General features: G+C 39.7%; 1 protein-coding gene across 2 annotated transcripts in view; it reads left to right on the top strand.

The window, feature by feature from the left end:
- Nucleotides 1-26,654, top strand: part of RPS6KA5 (ribosomal protein S6 kinase A5) — a 187,952-nt gene that overhangs the window by 95,537 nt on the left and 65,761 nt on the right. For both annotated transcript variants that reach the window (XM_047795605.1, XM_047795603.1), the window contains exons 4-5: nt 11,608-11,723; nt 14,730-14,837. In XM_047795605.1, the coding sequence (XP_047651561.1) occupies nt 11,608-11,723; nt 14,730-14,837 (224 nt within the window). The remainder of the gene's footprint in view (nt 1-11,607; nt 11,724-14,729; nt 14,838-26,654) is intronic.

The following is a 26,654-nucleotide window of genomic DNA, read 5'->3' as shown; positions in this document are numbered from 1 at the left end:
TCTTTCTTCTGTATCTTCAGAATGTATGTGTCTTGGAAATGCCTATCAAATTGGTAGAAATGGAGTTCCTGTTGTGGTTCCGCTGGTTAAGAACCCGACATAATGTCCATGAGGATGCGGGTTCAATCCCTGGCCTCAGGTTAAGGACCCGGCCTTGCTGCAAACTGCTGTGTGGGCATGGATGTGGCTCAGGTTCGGTGTTGCCGTGGCTGTGCCGTAGGCCTGCAGCTGCAGCTCTGATTGGACCCCTAGCCTTGGAACTTCCATATGCCACAGGTGTGGCCCGAAAAAGAAAAAGAAAAAAAAAATTGGTGTAAATTACAGATAATGATAATATCAAGAGTTGGCGAGAACTTTGTATTCTAAGGTATCCATTCACTGTTAGTGGGGAATATAAATGACCTTTTTGAGGAAACTACCCATTAAAAATTGGCAGCAATTACTAAAGTTAATATGTAAGTATATTGCAATTTAGGAACATACTTTTAGGACTCTGTCCTGCAATCTATACCTGCCCAAGTGGGCAGGGTGTATGTCCAACCAACATAGAGAATGAAAGATGCGGTTAGAAAATCGTTATTGGATTCTAAGTGGGTAGGTGATAGTTTGATGAAGAATGGTATATTTTTACATAGTCTTAATTCATCTTCCCCACAATCTGGCAGTTAATTACAAAGGGAAACATAGTAACTTTACAGTCGAGAAACCTGCCCAGCACCGCCTTAGTGACTCCACCTTAATACTGTGATCAAAATTAACACCAATATTGGGAGAACTAGTACCACATGCTTCCTGATATTTTTGAAAACAGGTACCATCACTTCACTGATATCCCTTCTAAGACTGTATAACTTGAATCTAATCGTGAGAAAGCATCAGATAAAACCTAGGAAGGTTGGCCCACAAAGTAACTGGCCTTTCCTCTTTGAAGATGTGAAGCTCAGAAAGAAAGAAGACAGGGTCCAGACGAAAGAGCTGTGATATCCAATGCAAATGTGATCCATAAGCCACTAAGCTGCAAAGAGCATTAGTGGAGCCAGTAACAAACACGGAATCAAGTATAGATTAGACAAAGGTTTCTGGTATTGCTAATTGTACTGTGGTTATAGGAAAGGGTTTTTCAGTGTTTGCACACTAAAGGGTTCAAAGGTAGGAGAAGGATGTCTCCAGCTTATTCTCAATTGGTTCAGAAAAACTATGCACATACATAAAAACACAGAGTACTAAAGCAAATGATGCAGAATGTAAACAATTGGTGAATTGCATAATGGGTATATTGGGATTCTTTGTGCTGTTCTTACAAATATTTTTTGTAAGTCTGAAATTGTATCAAGATATTTTTTAAGAAATAAACCCACCTACAAGGCATGGTGATCTGGGAAAAACTTTTAAATAGGGCCCAGATGTAATGGACAATTTTCCCTAGCCTTCCTTGATATATTTTTTATTCTGATTTCTTTGTTTATTTATTTATTTTTGTCTTTTTAGGGCCGTACTTCCAGCACATGGAAGTTCCCAGGCTCGGGGTCAAATTGGAGCTGAAGCTGCCAGCCTATACCACAGCCACAGCAATGCCAGATCTGAATTGGGTTTGAGCTGGGTTTGCAACCTACACCACAATTCACAGCAGCACTGGATCCTTAACCCACTGAGTGAGGCAAGGGATCATACCTGCATCTTCATGAGTGCTAGTTGGGTTTGTTGTTACCACTGAGCCACAATGGGAACTCCCCTTATATAGATGTAAGATATATAAGATAAAATATAGTTCCACGTTTCATGCCTATTCCCTCTAATGTAAGCCTGTGGAACAAGGTTAGGGAGAGTATCGTTTTTCCAAGAATGTCATCCAAATTTATAGCTTTCTCCTGCCCTTTGTCCGAAGTCATTATAGTATAATGAGAAGGGTATATAAACTATATATATTGTCTTCCATATAAACTACATTTATTGTCCTGTATGTATAATTTCTCACAGTTGAACATCTGATGAGATTTGGACTGCAGACAATTTGAGGTTCTAATCTCTGGCAAGAACCTAGAATGTAGCTCTTCTTTGTTGCCAAATTCAGATCCATCTGCTTTAACAGGCAAGTAGGTTAAGAGGATAACTGCAGGCAAGGCCAAGTACTTTTTGTGAGAAAACAGCCCTGGGTCCACTCCTACACGATATAAATTGGCTTTCGTAAGTTCTGTGTCACAAATATGTCAGTGATCATTTCAGCTTGGCACATTCTCAAAATAGATTGAATCTCTTTGTTTTCAGTGGCCATTAAAAAGAAATCTTAGGGGAGTTCCTGTTGTGGCGCAGTGGTTAACGAATCCGACTAGGAACCATGAGGTTGCGGGTTCGGTCCCTACCCTTGCTCAGTGGGTTAAGATCTGGCGTTGCCGTGAGCTGTGGTGTAGGTTGCAGATGCGGCTTGGATCCTGCGTTGCTGTGTGGGCTCTGGTGTAGGCCAGTGGCTACAGCTCCGATTCGACCCCTAGCCTGGGAACCTCCATATGCCGCGAGAGCGGCCCGAGAAATGGCAAAAAGACAAAAAAAAAAAAGGAAAAAAAAAAGAAATATTAGACCAGCCTCCAAGGATGTCTCCTTTTGAGTACTGTGAACTGATGAAACCTTCAAAACTTAATTATGAAAAGAATGTTACACAGAGAAATTACATGACCGAATATAAAGAATTACTGGTTCCAAGCTTTTCATATATTTGAAGGACAGAATAGTTGGCTTTAAAACAGTTTTTCTGACGGTAGTTAGCAATACCATTTGCACAGTGGGGTTACTTCTAATAAACAACAATAAAAGTGGTATCAGGAGGAAGCCAAGGACAGCGCCATAGAGCATTAAAATAAATCACTGTTTTTAGAGTCAGACTGCTCATGTCTGTAATCTTTATTCTCCCACCTAAAGGATCTGAAACTCTGGATAACTTATTTAAGCTCTCTGAGTTTCAGTGTTTTCTGGAGATCACCTATTTTCTCTGGGGATTGTACTGCTCCTATAGTAGCACCTACTTGGTAGCATCTCTTATGAGGATCAAATTATCATATCTAAATAGAACAGGCCCAGAGAAAGTGTCCAGCAGCTCTAGTTCTTATTTCTTTGTCTAGTCTTCAAAGCAGTGAGCTGGGTTAAGACACAGATTTTGAAGGAGGGCAGTCAAAACTCTGCTTTCCATCACTTCGTTCTTATCGGTCAGGAGCCCGTTCCCATTTCCCGTCACTAACTCTGTTGACTAAAATGCTGCGTCTACACAAACAGCCGTAGCCAGGAGTGTAGATTGATCCAACACCATTTAGTCCATTTTCGGTGTATGTCCGCAGAGGTAAAAAGCCTCAGAAGTATCAATAAAAACTGAACATTCTCATGCTATCTCTCATAAAGAGAATGAAAAACAGCATTGGCTTAAAAAACACACACACACACAACTCATGCTTGCAGTTTGTTGTAGAAGAAATTGGAAGTGACTTAAGAAATAACAATTTTTAGGAATCTGATGAATCCATAATTTTAACTGGAAAGTTAATGGAGTAGATGATTGGCATGGACCAAGGACCCACCAGGCAGAGTGGACTTGAAATAATTGTAGCAGGAGACAGTTTCCACTTAAGTGCTTTATTCAGTCTAAGCTTTAAAATAAGTGCTTTATATGGAGAAATGTAATGTATGCCCGACTGGAAAGGGGTGGGGGTTGGGAGAGGAGAAAGCAGGAGATTCCTTGAGTTATAAACTGAGACGAGTCTTCCTCTCAGATGTCACTAAGGATCTGGGTGTTCACGATGTCCCCGAGCGTGTCCATGCTTCTGCTAACTCTGTCCCAGAAATCTGCCCGCATTCCCGATTCCGGTATTCTCTTTCAAGAGAATACAAATAAAAATGTTTAATTCAACTCAAATCTAATAATATGTCCATAGCCTTTTCTAAATTTTGTTTTGTCATCTCACTGCCTGGCGAAGTTGTTTTTAGTTTCAAGGGCAAGCCCCAGCCTTCCTCTAACAGAGTTGCTAGCTCGGTGGATAAACACAGAGGTGCAAAGACATCAGAAAATGCAGTTCCAGCACATCCTCAGTAGTCAGAGATCTTGTTGACAATGACAGCCTCATGCTCCATTTCTCTTTTTCAAGCTCTGAACCTCACCAGTCCAATTCTAAATACAAATAAGCTCCAGGGCAGCTATGCCAAGCAAGGCTAAAAGTCAGGGAGAAATGACCTAAATGCTCTGGAGAAATGGTGCTGCATGTGTGCTCCTTGATGCTGACGTTTATGCTACTGGCGAGCTGTAGGATGCATTCATTGGTTGGTTTGTAAATAAATGTTTCCATTCAGATTTATAATGCCATCTTTAGGGTGATGTTCCTAAAGCTTTTTTTTGGGGGGGGGGGCGGTTATAACTGCTTGGAGAGTCTGATAAAAGCTGTGGATCCTCTGTTCTCATCAGAATGCATGTATGCATACATACATTTGAAAACATTGCGAAACATTGAAATAGTTTCACGGAATTTACATGGAGCCTCCTTTTAATGATCTGAAACTGGCCATGAGAAATTTATCTTCCTCTTCTTGAAAGGATTCCTCAAGGGCTCTCTTGCACCTTCTTACAGGCTTAGAATGCGTAATTCGAGATGACGGTATCTACCAATTATTGAGCTTTTACTCTTTGTTAGACACTATGCATTCCTCGTTTCCAAAGGTGAACTCTGGATCATCTCCTCCAAATCTGTCCTTCCTGTGGCCTCCCCATCTCACCTAACACCAGCTCCATCTCCTCATGTGCTCAGGTAGGGCTGGGTCTTTACCACCACAACCACCACCACTGCTGCCGTCCCCTTTCTCCTAGGCTCCACCATCTCTTCTTGCTGTTGTGAGTAATCTCCGTACTTCCGCTCTTACTATTCTGAACACAGCAGCCAGAGTCATCAGTTCTATTACAGTGCAAGTCTTATCATACCGCGGTTGGTGCAAGTCTTATCATACTGCGGTTGTACTCAGAATCTTCAGAGACTTCTTACTTCATTTATAGCAAAAGATGAAATCCTTACAATGGCCAGACCCTCAGTGCTGCCCGGCTCCAGGGGCCATAGGAAAAAGTAAAGAGAACCAAAAATGGTGAAAAGGAAGGCTAATGTAACAAACTATAAAAATATACTTGATTTTTTCTTTTATTCTCTTTGAAAGACGTAAAACTATATAAGGTAATAATTATAATTATTGTTGGGTCTGTAACATATATAGTTAAACTATGTGTAACAATAATACAAAAGGGAGGAAGAGAGAACAGAGCTAAGTGGGAGCGATGTTTCTCTATGTCACTGAAATTAAGGCGGTATAAATCTAAAGCTGTTTCTGATGGTGCGTGCATGGTAAGCCGTAGAGCAACCACTAAGAAAAAACTCAAAAGTGTGAAATTCATTAAAGGAATTAAAATGTTACACTATAAAATATTCCCTTGATGAAAAAGAAGTAAGGAATAGAGGAACAAACAAAGATAGAAACTATGTAGGAAACAAAAAAGTAAAATAGCAGGCATAAGTCCAACTATATCAATATTAACATTAAAAATGAGTGGACTAAGCAGTATAATCAAAAGACAGAGCTTGTCAGATGATGAAAAAAGTCCAACTACATACTGTTTATTGAAGGTACACTGTAGTTTCAAAGATATAAATAGATTTAAAAAGATGCAAAATGATAAATCCTGCAAACAGCAACCACAAGAAAGCAAAATATACTTAACAAAAAAGTGTTACTAGAGATTTAAAGGGACCCCTCACAATGGTAAAAGGAACAATTCACCAGGAAGATATAAAAACATAACTGTACCTAACAACATAGACCCACAATACATGAAATAAAAACTGACAGAAATGGAGGGAGAGATAGGCAATTATATTCCATTTTCAGTAGTATATAAGTGTAATTAGTCAAATGAATGACAAGGAAATGGAAAATAAACCATTAAGATATAAAGACATCCATGGAACACCCTAAACTACAACAGCCGAATGCATATTTTTCTTAAGTTCACATGGAACATTCTCCAGGATAGACTATATGCTAAGCCATTGAAAAAAAAACCTCAATAAATCTAAAAAGATTAAAATCATAGAGAGTATGTTCTCTGCCCACAATGGACTAAAATTAGAAATTAGTAACAAAAACACTTTGGGGATATTCACAACTATGTGAAATTAAACAACACTCTTCTAAATAACCAATGTACCAAAGAAGAAATCAAAAAAGAAATGAGAAGATACTTTGAGATGAGAGAAAATGATGATACTACATACCAAGTCTTATACAGTGCAGCTAAAACAGTACTTAGTGGGAAATTTATAGCTGTAATTGCCTGAATTCAATAAAGAAGAAGAAAGCTCTCCAATCACTAACTTAATTTTCCATCTTAAGACACCGGAAAAAGAAGAACTAAACCCAAAGTAGGCAAAAGTGAGGGAAACAATAAAGATCAGAGCAGAAATTTAGCGAAACAATAGAGAAAATGAATAAAATGAAAAGATGGTTCATTGAAGAGGTAAAGTTGACAGACCTTCAGCTAGACTTAACCAAGAAAAAAAGGGAGAACACTCAAATTAGTAAAATCAGAATGGTAGGGGACTTTGCTGAATTTAGAAGGAGGAGTTCCTGTTGTGGCACAGTGGTTAGTGAACCCGACGAGCGTCTATGAGGACTCAGGTTTGATCCCTGACCTTGCTCAGTGGGTTAAGGATACAACATGTAACAAGTAAGAGATTGAACTAGTTGTAGTAACAGTAATGGTAATAAAAACTAACCATAACAAAAACCCCAAGTCCATTTGACTTCACTAGAGAATGTTACCAAACTGGTTTTTTGGGGGTTTGTTTTTTTTTTGTTTGTTTGTTTTTTGGGTTTTTTTTGGCTTTTTAGGGCCACACTCACAGCATATGGAAATTCCCAGGCTAAGGGGTCAGATCAGAGCTACATAGGCCAGCCTGTGCCACAGCCACAGCAACATGAGCTCTGAGCTGAGTCTGTAACCCACACCACAGCTCACAGCAATGCCCGATCCGTGACCCACTGAGCGAGGCCAGGGACTGAACCCTCGTCCTCATGGATTCCAGTCGGGTTGGTTACCGCTGCACCACAACGGGAACTCTGAATGTTACCAAACATTTAAGGAGGGATTAATACCATTCTTTAAAACATCCCAAAATAGAAGAGGAAGAAGCACTTCCCAACACATTCTATGAGGCCAGGGTTACCCCAATACCAAACCAGGTAAGAGATCACCAGAAAAGAAGGATACAGACCAATTATCTCTCATGAATAGAAACACAAAAATTCCCCAGAGAATACTATCAAACTGAATCCAGCAGCAAATAAAAATGATTACATACTATGGCCGAGTGGGATTTATCCAGGAATGCGAGGTTGATTTTACAAGTGAAAAATCAATTAATATACCATATTAATAGAATAAAGAACAAAAACCACATAGTTGTATCTCAGTAGGTGTAGAAAAAGCATTTGACCAAATTCAGCACTCCTTCATGATAAAAAAACACTCAACAAAATAGGAATAGAAGTAAACATCCTCCACCTGTTAAAGACATTTATGAAAAACCCACAGCCAACGTAATATTTAGTGAGGAAAGACTAAATGCTTTCTCCCTAAAATCAGAAGCAGGGTATCCACTTTTACCACTTTATTCAATGTTTTAGGCAAGAAAATAACATAAAAGACCTTCACATCGGAAAGGAAGGAGAAACCCTCTCTCTATAGCTGACATGACTTATAAATAGAAATTTCTCAGGAATCCATTAAAAAACTATTAGAACTGGGAGTTCCTATTGTGACTCAGTGGGTTATGAACATTTCTAGTGTCCATGAGGATGGGAGTTCCATCCCTGGCCTCCCTCAGAGGGTTAAGGACCGGCATTGCTGCAGGCTGTGGTGTAGGTCCAAGATGTGGCTTGGATCCTGCATTGCTGTGGCTGTGGTGTAGGCTGGCTGGCAGCTGCAGCTACACTTCGACCACTAGCAACTTCCATATGCCGCAGGCGCAGCCCTAAAAGAAGAAGAAGGAAAAAAAAAAAAGAATCTCACTGCATCAGTTGCTATGGAGGTGCCAGTTCAATCTCTGACCCTGTGCAATGAGTTAAAGGATGTGGCATTGCCGCAGCTGCAGATTCAGTCCCAGGCCTGGAAATGTTCATATGCCACAGGTTGTGGCCGTTAAAGGAAAGAAAGTGTGGCACTATAATAAAGATAGACTTAGAGATAATAGAACAGAATTGAGAGTCCAAAAATAAATTCTCACATTTATGGTCAGTTGGTTTTTTAACAGGGGTGCTGATGAGGAAAGAACAGTCATGGGGCTGAAACAGCTGGATAGCCATAAGCACAAGTATGAAATTGGCCCCATACCTCCCAACATATATAAAAATCGACTCACAAGGGTCAAAGATTAAAACTAAGAGCTAAACGTATAAATCTCTTAGAAGAAATCATAGGGATAAAATTTTGAGACCTTGGTTTTGGCAGTGATTTCATGACATCAAAAGCACAAGCAACTAAAGGGAAAACAGGTAAAAATAGGATTTCTGGGAGGGGAGAGTGTGAAAATATTTTAAAATCAAATGTGATGGTTGCACAACTCTGTACTACAAACCATTGAATTTTACACTTCAGATGGACAGATGGCACTGCATGTGAATTGTATTTCAAGTAAAAAAGAAAAAAACCAAAAGAGGCAAAAAAAAAACCCTTGATGAGACATTACACATAAGATATAGAAATATCCAATAAGCCATCAAAAGATATTAAATATCATTATTTAGGAAAATGCAAATTAAAACCATAATGAGATACCACTGCATACCAAACAGAACTAGAATTGCAACTCAGAGTACCAAGGGCTTACACTGATTACAGCACTTACCCAGGTATCGTAGCTCCTGCTGTGATAGTCCTTGAGCAGCCTCTGTATCTATTTTACCATTGTTAACAGCCTGGACCAGTGGATAGAGTTGGCTTTTCACCTTTAAAGCATGCAACCATGTACCCACAAATGAAATATATTTATTCTATGAATGTTACGTCTTACCCCTGGGCTATTGGCCTTTTTTTTTTTTTTTTTTGTCTTTTTAGAGTTGCACCTGCCGCATATGGAAATTCCCAGGTTAGGGGTCAAATTGGAGTTGCAGCTGCTGGCCTATGCCACAGCCATAGCAACATGGGATCCGAGCTGCATCTGTGACCTACACCATAGCTCACGACAACACCGGATCCCTAAACCACTGAGCGATGCCAGGGATTGAATGTGCATCTTCATGGATGCTATGTTACAGTCTTAACCCGCAGAGCCACAAAGGGAACTCCAGGACTTTTTTTCTTCTTTTTTAAGGATTCACTTGCCTTTGAGTTTCAGAGTGAATTTTTTCAGACTCTAATATTTATTCCAGTATAAAGAATTTGGTTCAGTTAATAATGCAGTAGCACTATCTTAATAGTGCTTTCTGCATGCAGGCACTGTTCTGAATTTTTATTTTAATTTTATTTTTATTTATTTTATCTTATTTTTTTTGTCTTTTTAGGGCCGCACCTGCAACATATGGAGATTCCCAGGATCCAAGCTGCGTCTGCGACCTATACCGCTGCTCATGGCAACTCTGGATCCTTAACCCACTGAGCAAGGCCAGGAATCATACCCGCATCCTCATGGATACTAGTCAGGCTCATTAACTGTTGAGCCACTACAGGAACTCCCTGTTCTGGATTTTTAAAGATGCATACCACTGATCCTGACTTTGAAAAGCTCAGAGTTTAGTAGTTCCCATTGTGGCTCAGCAGTTAATGAACCTGACCGCTATCCATGAGGACGCTATCCATGAGGACACAGGTTCAATCCCTGGCCTCACTCAGTGGGTTAAGGAGCTGGCACTGCCATGACCTGTGGTGTAGGTCGCAGACGCGGCTCAGATCCCACGTTGCTGTGGCTCTGGCATAGGCTGGCAGCTATAGCTCCCATTGGACCCCTGGCCTGGGAACCTTCGTATGCCACAGGTGTGCCCTAAAAAGAAAGACAAAAAAAAAAAAAGCTCAGAGTTTAGCAGAGAAAGCAAGTACAAATAAACATTTTCAATGCAGATAGATAATTGTACTGGTATAAGTCTTGAATAAGTAGAGTGGTTAACATAAAAGGAAATGATCAACTCTGCTGGAGTGGTTATTGGAGCTGAGATAATTGAATAGGACATTCAAGGATATATAGGAGTTTGCCAGTTAGTCAGCAGACCTAGGATTCCTATTTCTGTGCCCTGACTAACCATGGAAACCATTTATGCATAAACATCACTATCGGATTTAAATAAATAACTCCGTAAAAGTTGAAAAAATTCATTGTTAGTTTGCGGGAATGCTGTGTTCCTTTACACCTTTTTAATAACTAGCTTTGTGTTAAGATATAATTAAAACCCCCTGGCAAAACACAGAAGGCTTAAAAGGGCAGTGCTTTTTGCTGGCATGTGCTTTGTAAAATACCTTGCAAAACAACCAGCTTTTGGAGTTGTTTCATTCCATTGCATCTGCTTTTTGGAATTTAAAGTTAAATAAGCAAGTTAAAAATTAGTGAACTCATGATGATTTTGCTTTTCTTTTTTTTTTTTTTATCAAATTGTGGTTAACTTAACAAATAAATTCACTTGAGATCCGTGCTTTTCAAATTTTGCAGGAGAAAAGCTTTCATCTATATCTGTGATTATTTTCTAGGTGTACATTATTTCTCATACACAAATGTTGTGTAAGGTAGTAATGGTTAGTTTCTGGTGAAACTATTATGTTTATCAGTAAATGTCTTCTTAGAGCTAATTATGAACATAATTATGATTTATCATTATTAGTATTCAGTTCCTTATTTATTTCTCACTGTAGCCTTTTTGTCTCGTATTTCATTGTTCCCTTTGGAATAAAAAAGGGCACATTTCAAGGGAAATAGGAATCTTTTAGTTTTAGGTGTTTTGATCTAGCCATGTTGTGCTACTTACACTTTGGAGCAATAAGAAGGCTACCTGATATGGAATATACATTTTTGGAAGGGCTGTGCATTGACAATTCTGGAAAATCAGGAATCTGCTGAAGAATAGTAGACTGGAAATAAAAATGAACTTTTAAAATGTGAAAAAAATAGTGACTGGCAACTACTACTACAAAGGAAAGGCTGGGATTTTTGTTTTGTTTTATTCTGTTCCTTCTTTATTTTAATTATTATCATGGTTGATGTTTTCGTACTCCACAGCAAATTAAGTATTGTATGGCGATGGCAGAGGTTTCTGATATGCTGCATTTGGGAAATTTATTTCAATATATGCTGATTTCATGTCATAGTTTTAATTGCAAAACTCAATGCCAATTCGTTCCATTGCAGTGTAGGGTAATCATTACCTTATGAAACTGTATTATATGAATTTAGTCATGTATTCTACATGAAGCTGTATACTAAGAATTGAACAAATATAATACATTAAAAATCAGTGGCATATGGTTAATCCAAAGTGATTAAAACGGAACTACTAACTTTAGTTTATGAATATAAGTCAAAGACAGAAAAAAATGTATTTCGTTTTTAGATTATATAAATGGTGGAGAACTTTTTACTCATCTTTCTCAAAGAGAGCGTTTCACAGAGCACGAGGTGCAGATCTATGTTGGAGAGATTGTCCTTGCCTTGGAACATCTCCACAAGGTAAGATGCTCAACCTTTGGGATTCCTGTCTCTGAAAAATCTGTTAACTGACTTGATGGTGGCGCTAGAAGAGCTCATGTGTTTACCTGTCGTTGTCTCAGTGGAGCTTGTGAGGGCACCCTTGGAGATCTTGACCAAGTGTTTCAGTTTCATGGGTCCTTTTTTAAAAGTCTGCTTTCTATTTATAGTTCTGTGATACAGATTAAAAAGGTAGAACCTGAGCTTTTGGGGGGTTTTTTTTGGGGGGGGAGTTTTGTTTGGGGTTTTTTTTTGGTTTTGGTTTATGAAAACTCCTACTCCTTATTACAAAGTATCACTGGAATAAAAGATTTCCATTCTTAAAATAACCTGTGAGATGAAACGACAAGTCATAAGCTGTACTTCCTCCACTGTGACTTACTCCATTGCAGACTCTGCCTGTACATCTTCAGGGTATATTTCCCGAGTAGCTTGGAATATTTGAGAGAAGCACTTACCTATGGTACCCAGCTACCCCACCCTCTCATCTGACTTTCTTTTCCATTTGTTCGTCCCTGGCCTCCTCTCTTACGCCCTCTCCCTCCCTTCTGCTCCATTTTTTTTTTTTCATGTAGCATGAGCTCAGTTACTCAAAACTTTAAACCGAATCCATGTATGTGATGCCGTTTGAACTCAATAAAATAGGTTTAAACTTTCTAAAAGTATTATTTCAGATACTGCTATTCTTGATCCAGGAAACTTTGACGAAAATTTTTTTAATGAAGAAGGATTATGGTAGAAGCAAACAGTCATTATGTAGCCTAGACGTGTGTGTATTTCCTGAGAAATCAACAGTACGAGAATAATTTGTATCAAAGGTGTGTGAGGCCATAAGGAGCATGACTTGAGTCGCTAAATTCAGAGGACACAGGTACATCATAAAGCCGCTGTTTTTCTTTGTTAGGTATTCATATTCTACCCTAGATTACAGGTAGAAGACATTAAAGTGCTGATTAAGGAGCGTAAAAAAGAATGGCGAGAAATGAAGAAGGAAGACAAAGACGAGGAAGAAGGATGGCGTTTTTAAAGGGTCAGGGAGATGAGAATTGCAGGATGGAGGCAACGGATGGGAGAGATTGTGAAGAAGAAGAAACAAGGAGGAAGGGATCACGAAATGGGTGGATCTATAGCCCAGGACAGAAACTCAGCTGGGCAGGAGGAGGGAGACGAGGTACAGAAGAGGAATCCTAAGAAGAGTGAAGGACAAATGCGTAAGAGCAGGAGGGAGGTAGAAAAGGCTCTGGGTGCAGGGCTGCCGAAAAGAAGAGGAGCGTAGGGTGGGAGCCGAACTGAAGTGATGAGAACAGACGTTTGGATTCCTTTTGATCGAGTTGTTGGTATGGTGATGAGCTTTCTGCCTTTGGTTGTTTTTGTGGGATGTAAAGTGGGACATCTTTATACATGAGACACATTGGACCTATGCATAGGCTGAAAGCTTGTGTTTTATGCTTCGGGAAATTAGATGTAATTTTTGTAATATGAAAATCATGGTGACAGTCACCGTAAATGCCAGCGGAAACGCAAACAAAATAACAAAGCGCTGAGAGATCAGCTGGTAAATTCAGCTTTTAATTTGTATGGGAACTGTTCATTCTGTTTATTAAAGGAAAACCCATGAACATTCGTTGTTATTAAAAGAGGCTAATGAGAAACAGAGGTGGAGACCATGATGAGTACAAGGTATACGTGGAATTGCAGCGATGTGAAAGTAATATGAAGATCAGATCTTTGCTAAACTCTTCTTAACCTTCCTTAAAAAGATAATACGGAGAAATAGAACATGAAGCCAGTAATGCTAATCTTGACAGAGCTGCTAACATGGAGTTCCCAGGAAGAGACAAAAATGGGGCGTTTACCTGAAAGTGATGAGGGGAAGCAGGTGGTCAATGACTTATTCCTAAAATCTTTTCCAAAGAGATTGTTTAAAAAAAAAAAAAAAAGTCATTCTGGTTGGCAGGTGCTCGTAAGGCTTCAAGTGTCTGTTCAACAGACTGTAAACATTATCCTTCCTGGTAGGACATTGAAGTTCTTAGAGGAAGATTGCCTAGTGTTTTTTCTTGTGTAATTTTATATTTCAATGTTAAGAACATATCAAGAATCCTATTTTTCATATACTTAGTGTTGAGGAAGTTTAAAAACATTTAGTTCAGGCTGATATAGCATGAAATGTGGAATTCACATATGTCAAGCACTTCTTATGTCACTTGGGTAGATTTATTTACGTTACATAGCTGACATGTTTCACCACAAAACTTATATGCAAAACAAAATGGAAGGATATTTAAATATCTAATTGATATGCTTTGCTTATTTAGAACTAAAGAGCAATTAAAATTAACCTGTGACCTTCAACCTTCATGTTAAGGAGCATACAATTCGATATGTCCTTATTAATGACTTCTTTGACACACGACACTGCACTAAATACTAGGGGAAAAGGATAAAAAGTGAAAAAAAACCAGCGTTAGGATATGGTTCTATCAAGACAAACAGGAAATACTTACGCGATATCAGTATTTTTTAGGTAAGCACAACCTAAATTTAGGTGTTGTAGGAAGAAAAAAACAAAAAGATGACCAGTGTGGGAATCGATGAGTCAGGAAAGCTTCTGACACCGTGAAGAAGTGATGGACATGAATTGGCTAAGAAGTCCCCAGCAGAGCAGCTGGAGTGAGAATAAAGCCCATCAAGGAGAACCCGGGAAGAAGCAGCAGTCCGCAGGAAGACCTACGGGCGCTGGCCCAGCAGGGATGGACCCTCATCATGTGGAATTTGAAGGCGTGGGTGGAGAGGTCCAGGGAACCTAGCTAATAAGCCCGGAGGCGAAGGAATTTGGATGCGCCCTGGCCTGTGACTCAGAGCCATCATGACACCATGAGTGAGAGAATGCCTTTTTTTTTTGGTTTGTTTTTAAGGTAGATAAGAAAGACTTGCCTAATTTGCTTTTTGGAAATTATTTTAAAAATGTGTGTTTGTTTGTTTTTACAGTTGGGGATTATATACCGTGACATTAAGCTTGAGAATATTCTCCTTGATTCTAATGGCCATGTGGTGCTGACTGATTTTGGTCTGAGTAAGGAGTTTGTGGCTGATGAAGTGAGTATTATCTTTTAACTTGAAGTTAGTAAAATAGAAACGATGAAAAATTCGCTGTGGAATGAGCATTTAACAGGATGGTAACAAACAGAGTATGGATTTTTGTACATTTGCCAGAGAAACATTTTGGCATGAATGATTGTAAAGATTTTTAGTTTAAAATTACTGTGGAGCCATCCTGTTAGAATTACAGTAAGCTTTTCATGGATATATCAGAATCCCCCAGTTTAAAACAAAACAAAATTATACATATAGGTTTCTCCCTAAAATATAACTGAAATTTCTAACTAATCCTTTAGGCTTTTTAGGAAAATCATAGCTTAGATAACAGCCAATAAAGAATGACAAAGCATATGTGGTTTATATTATAATCACAACGTAGGGCATGTTGTGATGGTCCTTTCCGCTCATCTGACAAGAATAACAAGGATCTACTAGACCTAATTCTTCAGTAATCTTGCTTGTTTTTTGCTCATACAAACTACAATGCAGTAGATAATATAGATTTTAAATATTGAGGACTCTGCATTTTCAGTATGGATTGAAACTTGTTTATTATGACACATTTATTTCATGACGATAAGAATTATACATCCATTAGTTGTAATTAAATACTTTTTATGTAGCAGTTGTAATAAAAAGTATATTGTCCCCCTACTAGTTTTCTTAAGTAAATTTGAATGCCAGTTCCTTTCTGTCCAAGAAATTACTGTTATAGCATATAGAATCCTAGTCAAATTTTTGTGGTAAAGAACTTTGTTGTTATAAAACACATTCTTGGGTTCCTAATGAGGTGTCTCTGTTTCTGATTTTTGCTTTTTGGAACCTTGCCAAACCGGTCCTAAGTGAGTTAGAGAAGTACTGAAATTACGAAAATGAAGGCTCCTGATTCTGTTGCATCATATCTATGTTCATTCAATCACTTATTAGTGTGTACCTGCTGACCACCTCTCCTGTGCTGGGTAGTGGTTAGTACAGTGACAGATAAAAAACAGCAATGGTCTCTGCCTTCATGAACCTGTGGCTCTAACAATATATTGATTATCTTTGATAGAAATAGCAGATTTACCAAGCAGATGAGATGAATTTTTGAGGAACTGACTTCAAGGTTTGATTTTGCAAACCCTTCTCCTTTGTAAAAATTTTAATGGCAGCTTGAATAAAATATGACAGGTGAAGTAACGACCATGGCTGTTTCCTCACTAAACCCCACTGTACACGTGAAGGTGTGGGAGTGAAATAGGCGGGCCCTCAGAAGGGAGAGCGGAAAACAGCAGCCGGCTTCTGGAAGGGGGACAGCAGAAACACCAGTTGTAACCAGTTTAGCATCCCTGAAACAGCTGAATCCTAAGCCACTAACGTGAGAAACCCCGAAGGAGACTAATCTGCACCTCTGACCTCCAGCAAGGCTCAAGAATTGGGGCACCCCGTCTCCCTCAAAGTAGGCGTGCGGGACAGGAGAGGATTGTTGGGGAGTCCATGCAAGAAACAGGTCCCCCAGACCCCAGGGCTAGACTGTTCCCATAGGAAGCCTTGCCTTCCTGAGCCTCGCGGAAGACTAACCAGGTTAAGCAGACAGACTGTGGATTCAGGGACAAGGAGCATGACTGAGGGTGAGGACACTGTCAAAGCTGGGGGTGGCATGACGATTGACACACTGTGCTGCGGAACCGCCAAGGCCTCTTGCTGCCGCTTCACTCGGAGAATGGTGGCTTCCTGGACACGAGCTGGAAGGATTCCTCTCTGAGAACTGAGGGTAAGACTCTCAGTTGGGGGTTTTGCCAATAAACTGGCCCAGCTGGGTGCCCCTGCCAGTCACAGATGCCTGTGACTGGCAAGCCCAGCCTATGCCACAAAAGCACATTTGGGGAGTTCCCGTTGTGGCTCAGTGGTTAACGAATCCGACTAGGAACCATGAGGTTGCGGGTTCGGTCCCTGGCCTTGCTCAGTGGGTTAAGGATCTGGCATTGCCATGAGCTGTGGTGTAGGTTGCAGATGCGGCTCGGATCCCACGTTGCTGTGGCTCTGGCGTAGGCTGGTGGCTACAGCTCCGATCGGACCCCTAGCCTGGGAACCTCCATATGCCGCAGGAGCGGCCCAAGAAATAGCAAAAAGACAATCAATCAATCAATCAATCAATCAATAAAATAATCTTTAAAAAAAAAAGCACATTTGTCATGATGTCACAATTTCTTTTTAGGTTTTGATTTCAGTGTATTTCATTATAATTAGTTTGCTCTGTCATACTATGTATCAAAAAAAAAAATTCTGGAGTTCCTGTCATGACTCAGCAGTAATGAACCCTACTAGTATCCATGAGGACGTGGGTTTGATCGCTGCCCTCTCTCAGTGGGTTAAGGATCTGGCATTGCTGTGAGCTGTGGTGTAGGTTGCAGACTCGTTTCAAATCCTGCGTGGCTGTGGCAGTGGTGCAGGCCGGCAGCTGTAGCTCCAATTCAGCCCTTAGCCTGGGACCTTCCATATGCTGTGAGTGCAGCCCTAAAAAGACAAAAAATAAATAATAAATGAGTTCCCATCATGGCGCAGTGTTTAATGAATCTGATTAGGAACCAGGAGGTTGCAGGTTCGATCCCTAGCCTTGCTCAGTGGGTTAAGGACCCGGCATTGCCGTGAGCTGTGGTGTAGGTCGCAGATGTGGCTCGGATCCCGCTTTGCTGTGGCTCTGGCGTAGGCCAGCAGTTACAGCTCCAATTTGACCCCTAGCCTGGGAACCTCTATATGCCACAGGAAGCAGCCGTAGAAAAGGCAAAAAAAAAAGTAAATAAATAAAATAAATAATAAAAAATTTCTGGGAAGGGCTGTGTCAGCTCTGGTGGACTGTCAAGGGGTCCTTGGCGTGTACATGTGGGGGATGCCCTGCAGAGAGAGATGTGGTGCTCACCTTTTCCCCTCTCCATGGACCCATTCAGACATTTGCTCATTCACTCTGTGTTTGTCGAGAGCCTTCTGTCTGTGGGATATTAGGCTGGGTTCTGGTCAGACAGCAATGAAAGAATCACTAAGTGCCTCCTGTGTTTCTAGGCACGTGTGGCTGAGCATTGGCCAGTAGCCCACACACACTTTGGCCCTGAGGAATAGCAAAATGTTAGAAACCAAAGCAAAAGTGAACAAAAATCAAACATGGGTAAGAATTGTTGGGTTTTAATACAGCAATGCAGATTAGTCAGAGCTGCTGGGTAACTCAGTCAGCCAGGTCACTTCTCCCAGGAGAGGCTTGTGTTTTCTGCTAGTCATGTCAGCAGCTGCTCCTCAAGTGAATGAAGGCAGTCCTTGTTGGGGGCCAGTTTTTGAGCATTTTGTTGTTTCGGTGCAAAAATGAAATAGTGAAATTTAATCTGAAGTGCAGAAGTAATTTATAGTTTCCCCTAATTATTCATCAAATGCAACCTCGCCGCACTTAATGTAGTTGTGTATGACTGTCATACGTTTCTAAGCCTTACAGTTTTATCTCTCTTTTCCCCTCAGACAGCCAGCTCATACTGTCCTGCTAGGCTTCAGGTTTACCTCTCTGGGCTCAAGTAGGAGCCCTCCTTTTCTGAGTCCCCCAGAACTTGATGTAATGGCCCTTTGCTCCCCTGATTACACCTGGCATCTGCTTGGCAAGTTTCCCTGCCTAGACCTTTGGCACTTCAAAAATAAAGAATGAAATAATGCCATTTGCAGCCACATAGATGGACCTAGAGATTATTGCACTGAGTGAAGTCAGTCAGACAGAGAAAGGAAAATATCACATGATATCACTTATGTGTAGAATCTAATAAAATTGACACTGAAGGACTTATTTTAAAAGTAGAAAAAGGAGTTTCCATTGTGGCTGAGTGGATTACGAACCCAACTAGTATCCATAAAGACTCAGGTTCGATCCCTGGCCTCGCTCAGTGGGTTAAGGATCCACTGTTACCATGAGCTATCTGTAGCTTGCCCACGCGGCTTGGATCCCACGTGGCTGTGGCTGTGGCTTTGGCTGTGGCTGCAACTCCACTTCCACCCCTAGCTTGGGAACTTCCATATACTGCAGATGCAGCCCTGGGGGGGGAAGCAAAAGTAAAAACAGAAATAAACTCACAGATTTCCAAACCAATCTTATGGTCGCCATAGGTGAAACCGTTGCAGGCAGGGAAGAATTGAGAGGGTGAAAAAAACAAATACGTCACTGTATGAAATAGATGATTAATGAGAACCTGCTGGATAGCGCAGGAAAATCTACTCAATAGTTTGTAATAACCTATATGGGAAGAAAGAATGGTTGTATGTATGACTGATTCACTTTGCTGTACACCCGAAATGAATACAACATTATGAATCAACTATACTCCCATAAAATCACATTTAAAAAATAAAAATAAAATATTCCCATCAATGATTTCTGTTTTGGTTAGCTAGCATGGTTTGGTTTCTTATGTTAGCCTGACTTACTTGTATAAAAGTATCATCTTTCTTGGAATGAGGTGTTTTGTTTTTGTTTTTTGTTTTTGTCTATTCCTGTTCTCCCTCTTCAGCTTTCAATTTAAACTTCAATTTGAGGAGTTTCCTCCCTGGTTTCCAGTTTACAGAGAGAGATTATACATCTCTAACTGAGCTCCCTCCTCCTCTACCTCTTCTTCCCCTTGAACCCTTTCTGTCATCATTTAAGCATACCTGGTGTCTCCTGTCTTAAATTTTAAAAATGGAGAACGAGTGGATAGATGGACTGACCGATGGACAGAAAGCAATCTCAGAAGCCCACATTCCCTTCCAGCTCCTGTCCTGTGTTCTCCTTTGTCAGTATTTGTCCTACACTCTACTGCCCACATGCCCCTCGCTCCTTAATCTACTCCACATTGGCTTGCACCTCCTACCAGTCGACTAGCCTGCTCTTGCCAAGGCCACTGTTTGTTGGTATTTTGGGTCCTCATCATCCTTGGCTGCCTAGTAGTGTTGAACTGAAAGTCCCCCCCCGCCCTGGCTTCTGTGCCGCGGCCTTTCCTCCTTTCTCTCACCATCTTTCTTTCGCAGGATCTCTCTCTCCTGCCTGGGGGCTCCTCCCAGTTGGGTGCTAGGTACGCCTCTCGCTCTGTGCTGCCCTCTCTCTCGCTATGTGCTGGTGATTCCCAGGTTTATGTATATAGACCAACCCTGACCTCGATTCTGGGCTCAGACTCAAACACGCCTCGGGTGTATCTCCGCTTGACTGTCTCGTGGGTCACACAAGCTCAGCATTTCCAAAACGGAATTAATCCTCCCCCACCCAAAGCTGCTTCTCTTTCAGTTTATCACAATTTTGTGTATTATAAATTCAACCCTCAGTTGATCTGGGGAATGTATTTCTATTTTATTTTTAGGAATTTACTTTTTATACATCTTTGAAGTGTCTGCTCGTGGTGTACTACTCACCTCGCTGTATATTTGTTAATTTAATAATTTAGCAAATGTTTATTGAGACCTAGTGTGTGCCAGCTATTGTGCTATACTCTAGAAACATAGTGGTAAATGTAACAAGTTCCGTGCCCTCATGAGCCTATATTTTAGCGGTAGTCATCATCACCTCATAATTATTTCTAGATCATGGATTCTAAAGTAAAGTAAGTTGTATACTGCATAAAATTGAGTTATTTTAGAAATCCTTACAGTCTTTTATATGATAATGAGCACCTTACAGAGTTGATTCTTTTGCTCATATGGCCTTTTCTCACCCATGGACTTTGATAAATCCTTTGTGATTCCCAGACTGAAAGAAAACATTTCTAAATATCCATAGGCTAAACTATGTCCTTCATAGGGTTTTTTGAAAGTACAGTTCAGCAAACTTTTGTTGAGCTCTTGCTGTGAGTCAGACCGTCTGCTCAGTGTTGGGTATATGATTCAAACATTGAAGACTTTAAAGGCATTTTTTAAAAAGGTATCTGCTCTTACCTGTTAATAAGAAAATAATATCAAAACGATCCATTCATGTGTTATTAATTATCCTATGCTTAAGTATGGGATCAGTATTCTTTGTTTTCAAAATTTAACATTGAAGGTTGGAAAAAAACTTCATAGCAGATGATTAACATGAATCCTCAGGTAGATAAATAAAACCAGAAGAAAAATAACGTCCCGACATTTAAAACAGAGGTAGCTGAGTTAATTATAACTCACTGCCATGGCAGCTGTACTTACAAGGAAAAGGCCTATGGATTTGTGACGACTCTTTCTTTTTCTAGAAAATAGAGAAATACAGTCTTTGTTGAGTTTAGATACTGCTATTCATTCATTAATTCTTTGAACATAGAAGAGGCATATTAGTGGAGTGGAAAGAAGACACACTCAAGTTAGAGGATCTTTTTCGGTTCCCCACTCCTTGGCTGTGTGACATTGGGCAAGTCCCTTAGTCGGTAATCCTTGTCAGTCTTGATTTCTTCATCTGTGAAATAGTTTTTGTCATATCTAATTTATATGATTTTCATATAGACACAATGAGTTAATGCCCACAAAAGTACTTCTTAAAGTGTAAAACACACTGTGTCAGTTTCCACTTGAAGAGAGGCTATTTAGATTTCAGATGACTGTGAGCAAGCCTCAAATATACAATGAGAATCTTAAGTTATTCTCCCTTAATTTTCTTATTTGTAAGCAAGTTTTAATTTACATCTTTCTCTAAGAAATGCGTAGTTAATAAGATCATTTGCAGGATTGCACTCTTACAGTGTGTGTATCTCAGGATGCCTGGGTGAGGTTCAGGATCCATAAAGAGTGTGTTTGCAGGAGGAATCTGATCTGGCAGCTCTTTAAAGCAGTTTTTGGTTTCCTGTGTCTCCTTCCTGATGAATTTATAGTGACATCTATTCATGATTCTTTTTGTTTGCATGTGCTCCTAAACAACCTATTAAGTCTCTGTACGTCAGTCCTGTCAGTCATTTGTCAAAATCAGTGACCCTGGGATATTTTAGTTGTTTGAAGGGAAATACTGAGATAGAAGTGCTGAGAAAGTAGGAGACCTAGAAACCAAAGTGGTTTTCTCTTGCCCCAATTTTTCCTCGACTCAAACAGTATTACACAGTGTTCAGATACTAACATATAAGCTTCAGCTGTTTGTTTGTAAAGGTTTTTCTACCAGGTATCAGAGCAGATCCCCTACCTTGAACACTTAGGGGGAGGGAGGCAGAGATGGCTTTGCCCTCAGGTGTCTGCCTCAGATTCCTTTATAACTTTTCTCATGAAAGAAATTATTGGCTCAAGTAAGACTTATTTTTCATATTACTATTTCTTATTTTAAGGTAGGTATAATGCACAAGTTCAATGGGTATTTATGTAAATTACGTCACTAAACTACCAGGGACAACTTTTAGATTGAGATTCTTTGCCCAGAAACTTCTATTGTATATCCCATGTGTTCAAATTATGTTAAATATATTTTTATTTACTTGGAAACTCTTATTTAGCAGTCACATTATTATTCTATATCAATACAGGCTATTTTAATCTATAAACAGACTATATTAATGTATGAGTAGATTATTTTAATGTATTTTCTAAGAATCATTTTTGATTTAAAACCAAGCTAAATGTCAGGGACTTTCAAACCCATAATCCCCTTGTTTAGCGAACTCTACCCTGGAATACTAACACAGCAGGAATATGATTGATAAATGTTTGTATTTTCCAAATTTCTTTTTAAATTTTTTAATATTTTAAAACGTTTCCAATATAATAGGAGTTCCCATCATGGCTCGGCAGAAACAAATCTGACTAGAACCCTCCTACTTTTAAATCAGGTGATCAGGAGAGGACTCGCTGAGAAGGTGGCAATTGAGTCAAGACATGAAGGAAGTGAGAACAGCAGCCATATCAGCATCTCAGCATCTTAGGAAAGAGACTTTAGGTAGAGGGATCGGCCAGTGTTAAGGCCCTCGGGTGGGAATATGCCTGGGCTGTTTGTGAGCAAAAAGGAGGTGAGTGTGGGTGTGAGGAGGCGTGAGGGTGGATTAGTAGGAAATAAGGATGTGGAGGGGTCATATGGAGAAAGGGCGTGAAAGGCCCTTATCAGGACTGTGGTTCTCTGAGTGAAATGGGGACCCATTGGAGAGTTTTGAGTAGAAGAGTGACATAGTCTGAGTTATCTAAGAAGAGTAACTCGGCTTGCCAAACGTAATAGTCCTGTAGTGGGGCAAATCTAGAAATGAGACCAATTCGGAAGCTGTTGCATTAACCCTAGCAAAGAGGGGGCACTGATTTAGACCACAGAGTAAGCAGAGTAGGTTATGAGAAGTAGTCAGATTTTAGATATACTTTTACATTGGACCTAATAAGATTTCTTGATGGCTTGGGTGTGAGGTGTGAAAACAAGAGGAACAAGCTCCTTAGGGTTTCTCCAAGGTTTTTGGCCAGAGCAGCTGGAAGGATGAAGTTGCCATCAGCTAATACGCTGATGAGAAGGTTTGGGTGAGTGGAGGAGTGTGGTTGACCAGGTTGCTTTTGAGATGCCTTTTAGACAGACAGAGACATTTCATATGCAGTAGGATATGCGAATCTGGTACTTGGGAGAGAAGTCTCATCTAGAGATACAAATTTGGAATTTGTCAGTATATAAGCAATATTTAAAGTCATGAAAATACTAGCTGAACAAGTATCGATAGAAAAGAAAAAAAGGAGTTCCATTCATGGCTCAACGGTTAAGGAACCCAAGTAGAATCCATGAGGATACAGGTTCAATCCCTGGCCTCATTCAGTGGGTTAGGGATCCAATGCTGCCGTGAGCTGTGGGGTAGGTCACAGACACGGCTCAGATCCTGCATTGCTGTGGCTGCGGTGTAGGCCGGCAGCTGTAGCCCCGATTGGACCCCTAGCCTGGGAACCTCCATATGCCGCAGGTGAGCCCCCCACCCCTCTCCCCCAAAAAAGAAAACAGCAAAGGTCTGAACTCTGAACTATTCCAGCATTAAGAGAGTCAAGAGAGGAAGAGGTACCAGCAAAGGAGACTGAGGAAGAGGGACTAGGAAGTTGGGAAGAAAAGAGGCAAGTGTGTTGTCTTGGAAACTAAGTGAAGAAATGTCTCAGGGATGAAAATGATCAACTATGTCAAATACTTTTGTCAGGTCAAGTAAGATGGGACTGAAGATTGAGCACTGGCTCAATTTCAACCTAAGAGAGAGCCTGGGAATAGACATAGTTGTCAACTACAAATAAAGGGAAAAAAGGGGTTTTTTAAAAAGCCACATTTAGCAGCACAGGTAATGAGTGGATGGTGAATTGAATTTAATCTTGTTTTAGTACCCCTTCCTTTATATAGGTACATCCATAAACAATAGATACTATTAGCTTGTGTTTCTAAAATATATGTGAATGGCATGTCATATTGCGAATTGTTTTTTATTTGACTCACTTTTGAAATCTAAGTTGATAAATAGAAACCTGTTTCATTCATTGTATCTGCTGTATAATATTCTTTTATATGAATTATCCACTCTCCTTTTGAGATACACTTATGTTTTTGTGTTTTCTCCATCAGTTTTATAGCTTTTTTTTCTGGTATTATTGGTTTGTTGGAGTTCTTTACATATTCTAGGTACCCATCCTTGATAATTATGTATTTTATAAACTTCTTTTCTGGATCTTTTACATGTCTTTAACTTTGATGAATGGTGTTTTTGCCATTATCAGATTTAACATTTTAAAATAATGAAATTTGGAGTTCCCGTCGTGGCGCAGTGGTTAACGGATCCGACTAGGAACCATGAGGTTGCGGGTTCGGTCCCTGCCCTTGCTCAGTGGGTTAACGATCCGGCGTTGCTGTGAGCTGTGGTGTAGGTTGCAGACGCGGCTCAGATCCCGCGTTGCTGTGGCTCTGGCGTAGGCCGGTGGCTACAGCTCCGATTCGACCCCTAGCCTGGGAACCTCCATATGCCGCGGGAGCGGCCCAAGAAATAGTAACAACAACAACAACAACAAAGACAAAAAGACAAAAATAAATAAATAAATAAATAAATTAAATTAAATAATGAAATTTGCAAATCTTTTAAGATTTACATTCTTTGAATCTTTAAAAAATTTAAATCGTGGCAAAATACATGGCATAAAAATTACCATCTTAACCAATTTTAAGTGTACAGTTGAGTAATGTTAACCCTATTCACATTTTTATGCAACAGATCTCTAGGACTTTTTCATCTTGCAAAACTTAACTCTGCACATTGAACAGCAGCTCCCTGTTTTCCCCTCCTCCTAGCCCCCAGCAACCACCATTCCTCTTTCTGTTTCTATGAGTTTGCCTACTTTAGATACCTAATATAAATGGAACCATATATTATTTATCTTTTTTGTGACCAGCTTACTTCGAATGTGATAATGTCCTCAGGTCTCATCTCTGTTGTATCATGTGATAGGATTTCCTTCTTTAAAACTGAATAATATTTCATTCTATGGAAGTACAACATTTTGTTTATTCATTAATCCATTGATGGACACTTGAGTTGCTTTCACATATTGGCTCCTGTGAATAATCCTGTGATGAACATGAGTGTAGAAATACCTCTTTGAGGTCATGCATTCAATTTTTTTGCATATATCCCCAGAAGTGGAATTGCTGAATCATGTGGCAGTCCTGTTTTTAATTTTTTGAGACGCCTTCATGCTGTTTTCCATAGCAGCCGCACCATTTTACATTCCCACCAACAGAACACAAAAGTTCCAGTTTCTCCACATCCTCATCTATGCTTGTTATTTCTGCTTTTTTGATAGTGGCCCTCCTAATAAGTGTGAAGTGATATCTTGTAGTTTTAGTTGGCATTTCTGTAATGATTAGGGATATTGAGCATCTCTTCAAATGTTTACTAGCTATTTGTATATAATTTTTGAACTAAGGTCTTTCGAAGGCCTTCCCCTGTTTTAAAAATCAAGTTTATTTGCTTTTTTGTTGTTGGGTTGCAGGAGTTCTTTATATATTCCAGATATTAACCTCCTGTCTTATATATGATTTGCAGGTTTTTTCCTCCCATTCTGTAGGTTGTCTTTTCACTTTGCTTGTTTCCTTTGATACAAGGAAGTTTTAAATTTTGATGTTGACCCATTTGTTTATTTTTGCTTTCATTGCTTGTGCTTTTGGTGCCATATCCAAGAAATCATTGCCAAATCAAGGGTCATGAAGCTTTCCCCATATGTTTTATTCTAGGAGTTTTATAGTTTTAGGGTTTCACATTTAGGTCTTTAGTTCATTTTGAGTTAATCTTTGTATTTGGGGTAAGGTGAGGATCCAGCTTCATTTTTTGTTTGCTTGTGGATACTCAGTTTTCCCAGCATCATTTGTTGAAGAGATTATCTTTTTCCCATTGGCACCCTTGTCAAAGATCAGTTGATCATGTGCATAAAGATTTATTTCTGGGCTCTCTGTTCTGTTCCTTTGGTCGATATGTTTGTCTTTATTTCAGTAAAAATGTTTTGATTGATGTAGCTTTGTAATATGTTTTGAAATCAGGAAATATAAGACCTCCAACTTTGTTCTTTTTTTATTGTCTTAAGGTCCTTTGACATTCCATATGAATTTTAAGACTTTTTTTCTATTTCTGCAAAAATGTTACTGGGATTTTGGTAGAGATTATGTTGAATCTCTAGATCATTTTGGGTAGTGTCGACATTTTAACAATATTAAGTCTTCCAACCTATGAGCATAAAGTGTCTTTCCATTTATTTGTGTCTTTTTAAGTTTATTTCATAACTTTTTTTTTTCTTTTTATAGCCACATGGAAGTTCCCAGGTTAGAGGTCAAATCCAAGCTACAGCTGCTGGCCTAACCACAGCCACAGCAACGCCAGATCCAAGCTACATCTGCAACCTAGACCACAG

The sequence above is a fragment of the Phacochoerus africanus genome, chromosome 9, assembly GCF_016906955.1.
Source record: "Phacochoerus africanus isolate WHEZ1 chromosome 9, ROS_Pafr_v1, whole genome shotgun sequence".
Classification (NCBI taxonomy): Eukaryota; Metazoa; Chordata; class Mammalia; order Artiodactyla; family Suidae; genus Phacochoerus; species Phacochoerus africanus.
The sequence above is the reverse complement of the archived record's forward strand: the minus strand, read 5'-3'. Positions and strand labels throughout refer to the sequence as shown.